This window comes from Etheostoma spectabile, chromosome 18 (genome assembly GCF_008692095.1).
Source record: "Etheostoma spectabile isolate EspeVRDwgs_2016 chromosome 18, UIUC_Espe_1.0, whole genome shotgun sequence".
Lineage (NCBI taxonomy): Eukaryota > Metazoa > Chordata > Actinopteri > Perciformes > Percidae > Etheostoma > Etheostoma spectabile.
In genome coordinates this window covers 22663651-22668774 of record NC_045750.1, presented here as the reverse complement: position 1 = coordinate 22668774, position 5124 = coordinate 22663651, and the positions used below count along the sequence as shown (strand labels likewise).

At 41.1% G+C, this 5124-nt stretch overlaps 1 protein-coding gene across 4 annotated transcripts in view; it reads right to left on the bottom strand.

Annotated features, from left to right (window-relative positions):
- cep128 (centrosomal protein 128) overlaps positions 1-5124 on the bottom strand; it is a 55814-nt gene continuing 50690 nt past the window's right edge. For all 4 annotated transcript variants that reach the window (XM_032542524.1, XM_032542527.1, XM_032542528.1 and 1 more), the window contains 4 exons: positions 3731-3808; positions 3365-3478; positions 1342-1450; positions 1-266 (listed from right to left, as the gene is read on the bottom strand). In XM_032542524.1, the coding sequence (XP_032398415.1) occupies positions 193-266; positions 1342-1450; positions 3365-3478; positions 3731-3808 (375 nt within the window). In that variant the 3' untranslated portion in view covers positions 1-192. The remainder of the gene's footprint in view (positions 267-1341; positions 1451-3364; positions 3479-3730; positions 3809-5124) is intronic.

Below are 5124 nucleotides of genomic sequence, written 5' to 3'. Positions count from 1 at the left end.
CTTCTGTTCCCGAGCACCTTCAGAGATTGCGTGGTTGAGGTAGTCGAGGCGGATTAGTGATGAGTTCAAGGCCTCTTAGTACAGTCAAGTTGTTTCTTTGTTCTGGATGAGCACCAAGCAGCTAGTCTCAGCTGTGAGCACCGTGTGTTTGGCTTTGTAGAGATACAGATAAAATATTCACTTGAGGTTGAGCTAATCTGCGAGGGGTTTGGCCCCGTTGAAAAGGGAATCCTCCAAGTCTGAACTGGTCAGGCGTTTGTGAGGAGCTGTGGCAGAGTTGGGAAGGAAGCAAAAGAAACACAATTACATCCCCCGCCTGTCTATCACCCAGTCACAGCTCAACATGTAGGAATACTATACTCCCTTCTATCAATAATGGATCCATTACAAGTAGTACCTTAATGATGAGTGGGGGGAATCAAAAATTGAATGTATTGTGAATTATTTAGGTAGTTGTTTTTTTAACCAATGATTGACCTAAATATTTTCTGTTTATACGGTACCGCCGACAGGGACTACATCATATCCTTTTCCAGCCAAAACCGAGCAAATGCAGAACATTTGTTATGTACTTTTGTACAAATGAAATAAATGTCAGACTGACTGACATGTGATGTGCTTTCTTTTTAGAAAAGTTTCTAGAAATGTCTCATGATATATAAATTATATTTTGGTTAAGGAGGAACAATAAAATCACAATACCTGTAGAATCGCAAAAAATGAAAACAGCGATACAAATCGACACCCATGTGTTGTGAAAGAATCGTATTGGGACAAAATCATATCGTCCCAGCCCTAATGATCAGCACTACCTGTTAATGGCAACGTAGTCCTGAATGCATGTGATGATTGTATTGTACATCGACAGTAGTGTTAACTAACCACAATTCTTGGAGGTAAAACAGACACAAAGCCACACAAAGTACTCTCCTCTCACACTGTGCCAAATATCTGTAAGCCGCTTAGGGAAGTGCTACAAGTGATTTTGGCTCTGAGCCACCGGCAGTGATACAAACAGGCACACTTCCAGAGCATTAAGGGAAAGTTTGAGCTCTGGGTTTCATGTTGAAAAACTGAATGGAAGTAGCCCTCGGACTGTCTACAATGAAATTAGCCATGTTTAATTATGTATATCGCAACTTAATCTGTACAATAATGTATACTGTACTGTGGATCTCAGCCTTTATTTTAGTCATAATTTTGTAGACCTGTGATGCTAAAACATAAAAAGACACTGGATTACATTTTCAAACTATCTAGCAACGCAGAGATGCAGAAAAACATAACTAGCTAACAGATAACCTGGCACAGGTTTTGCAGCTTCGGTATAGAAATACTCACACAGTGTGTCCGATCTCAGCGAGCTGCTAAGGAATGTGCTGGGGCCTTTGATAGAGGAAGAAAGAGCAGCCAGTCTCAGGCTCCGGGAAGTGGCGTCCAGCTTCTCGTCCTGTTGAGAAGGAGGACACAGTAACTGACAAAGTAGAGATGGTCTGAGATTAACTGATCGGGGGATTGGCAGCCACCCGATCAATTACGTCAGTAAATTCTACACTGTTCTAAATAGGTGATTTTGTGTGTGAGTTTTAAGATAAATGTTAAAGATGTCTTTTAGTTACTTTTTCTTAGTTCTTTGTGATTAATGTGCATTATCCTCATAAATAAATAACAGAAACATGGTGTATAGCTCTATTAGCTAGGCAAATACTAAGATCGGACTTGGTAGAGTGCGAGAGAACACTTAACTTTTATCTTGTAGTTATCTGATGTGACTCAGTGTAATTGTCAGGTTATCAGTGACAGTGAAGTGCGTAGGTCTACACACTGCAGACTTGAGTCTCTGCTGACAGTGAAAAGCAGGGTGACAGCTGCAGGGTGACTTTTCCAACACAACATGGCCATAATGGTAAATAACTATTCATTTAGTATATAAACTACACTCACTCACTACACTGGCATATGCCATCTTGAGTTGCCTAATGGCATTCAACTCATGATGTGATGAGGCAACAAACTGAATGAGCAAACAGTAGTGATAGACGGAACAAATGTCTATGCCAAAATTGAAGAACAATCCATCCAGTAATGGGAGTTATTAAAACTGTCTGGTAGTCCAAAGTGTGAGTGACAGCCGCATCCCCAAATTTCACAATGTAAACTTAACAGTGTAACAAGTAGTGTGAACAGCTCTGTATGTCTTACAGTGCTACACTTAAAGAGTTTTGGTCCAGATTTGGCTGCCCACAAAATGCTTGTCTGAACAGCCCAAGAGCTCTACAGAATGCTAAAATATTCTTTTAGGGAAGAGAGTGGGATTTCAGTCCATCTACAGTAGTATGTACCATGTGCACCTGTATGATAAAAATCTTCTTTCACAGACATTTATTTGCCAATCAACATGCAGGCACAAGTGTCCCCACCTGATCTGATCTCTTAATATTTTGTAATTCTGTTGCAAGGCCCATCAAATCACTGGGGTCGCTTTAAATTTGACACATATTACAGATTTCTTTTATGCTGTGTTGATAGCTCATTAACATTACAGATGCCCTGTGATGGCAGGACAAGCACTAACCCAAAACTGAATCCTGTCTGAGAAGAGCTTTGGAAGCTGGTGTTTCCAGCAGAGAGCTACTGCTACAATCACATTTAGAGGCTGTTTGTTGTTGCTGGCATTGCTGGCTCTGATCAAGATGGAACTCCTGTAAGGACATTCCATCCATCCTATTTCCTCCAACAAACCCCATGTGGGCAGCAGCTATTAAGCTAATGCAATCGCCACTTATCACTCAACACGGGACTCATTTGGCAAACCAACGGGGTAATCTGGCAGATTAAAACCATTTAAAAAGTAGGGGGGTTGCAAACTGCTGCAATCAGCTGTCAACAATGATGTCTTGATGGCTTCCTTGACTGCTTTATAGCACAGAAGATGACTTTATCAATTCCGGTTTTGTTGGAGTGTAAGACACTGCTCTTGTGACATTGCTCGAGCTTGTCCCACTCAGTCCGTCCGTGATGCATTACAAGCATGTGGAATTATTCATTTATTCATACAAGTTGCAAATTAGGTGCGGTGCACACATTGGCACTGGTGTGGGCGAGCTAGACTCATAAATGACTCTCAAAGTCAGGCTATCCTTATCCAAACGGCTGCTGTTTGAACAAAGCACTGCAATTAGTGACTGAAATAGAAAAGGTGTGGGTTGTTGTTTGGGAGTACAGGCTCTTGTAAGGCATTATAAAGCTCATTTTTCTACAGTACAGAAGTGTGTGTGTGTGTGTGTGTGTGTGTGTGTGTGTGTGTGTGTGTGTGTGTGTGTGTGTGTGTGTGTGTGTGTGTGTGTGTGTGTCTCTCTCGTACTCTGTACTCCTGGATTCTGCGTTTGGACTCGTCCAGCTGGTGCTGTAGGTCCCAGACGATCTCTTTGTATTTGGTGTAGCGCTGCTCTAACATTTCCCTCTGCCGCTGGGACTCCTATTAGCATGAAATGGAGGCTGTGTCACAATTACCAGACATAAGGCACAACTGCCTTCAAGCGGGCCAAAAGGGCAAACGCCTTAGCATCCAAATAGTCTTCAGCCTCGTATATAGTAGAAGAACAACACTGAATTATGTGATGTGTTTTCATGTTTGACTGCACCTAAGTTATGTTAAGTGAAAGAAAATAAGAACATCTTAACCACAATCTGTTATTATGAAGAAAATGTAACTTTAAGATGGGCCCACCTCCAAATCTTTGAAGTTGTCCATCAGACATTGTTTCTCTGGAATTGACTCCAAGTGGTCCAGGGCAACTCTAGTGTTCTGGGAAAAGCACACACGACACACACAAAGAGAGAGTTTATAACACAATATTAGTTTCGTGGTTTGTTGACTCCTATTCAGCCATTTCAATCTGGCACAACTACAAACTTGACGAACTGCAAAAAGAATTTAATGAGAAATTAATACAATATATAATATGCAAAATAATGCATCTGGAAGTGATTCATTGAATGAAACTTCTAAATTTGATAAGCAGGAGGATCGAAACCAAGTAAAGACTGTAAATAATTAATTGCCATGTAAGAGGCAAGTAGAAAACATTACAATGCAACAAATAAATAGCAAATGGAGAATTAGCCAGAGCTAAATACTGGGGCTGCATCCCAATTCCCTTAATCGCCCCTCCCCCTTACGTGTCTTTTCTCTTGCTGACTGAGGAAAAGATGAATAAGAGGAGCAGGAAAGAATAATCCATGAAACACACATTCAGTGAAATTAGACGTTAAACCCAGTCAAAGGGTCACCTGGAGCGCTGATTACTGATGACAGCTACACAGCTGGAGCAGCTGTCCGTGGGCTTTAACTGCTCTACTGATGCCTTTTTATTTGCAGAGATAATGGGATGTGCTACCAAAATAACAAAGGTGCACAACTGATACTATTAGCACTGTTATGTTTTATTTATGCCGTCCCACATTAGAAAACAAATGAAATATTAGCATATGTTGTCCCTTTTCACACCTTCAGCACCGCCGCGTTTTGCACTTTTACACATATCGGCAGCGTTACGAATGCCAGGGAAGGGGAGAAGATTACTAAGGGACTTGCCGGCAGATTTGAAAGCCGGTTGCAGCTGGAGCATCAAGCCTATTCTCTAGGACATGTAACTTAGTTGCCAAGTTAAAAAGATCACTAAAACAATAACGCGACAGGCAAAGCAACAAGACCAAGGTTAATATTGGAGTGGCTTTTCCAAGATGGAAAGAGCCAGGATTTTAAAATGAAAGAAGAAGTTGCCTGCTTTCTTCTCTAAAGGTTATTCTGCCTATTTGTGTAAATTTGGCTAAATATAGCATGGTTGTGCAAAAGGCTAGATCGACGTCTAGGATACTTTTCCTCGTGTCATTGATGAAAAAGGATTGTCTACCTTGTAACATAAATGTAATCATATGTGTTGTGATTTCCCTGGCAGACAACGCACATCATGGAGGTGTAACACAGACCAGCTACAGCTAGAACAGCTCCGTGAAAACGATAGAGATACTAAGAGCTCATTTATGTTAATTGACATTGATCGTACTGCTCGGAGAAATATATTAAAAACACAAGCCTCCACTGCTTCTCTCCTACACTGT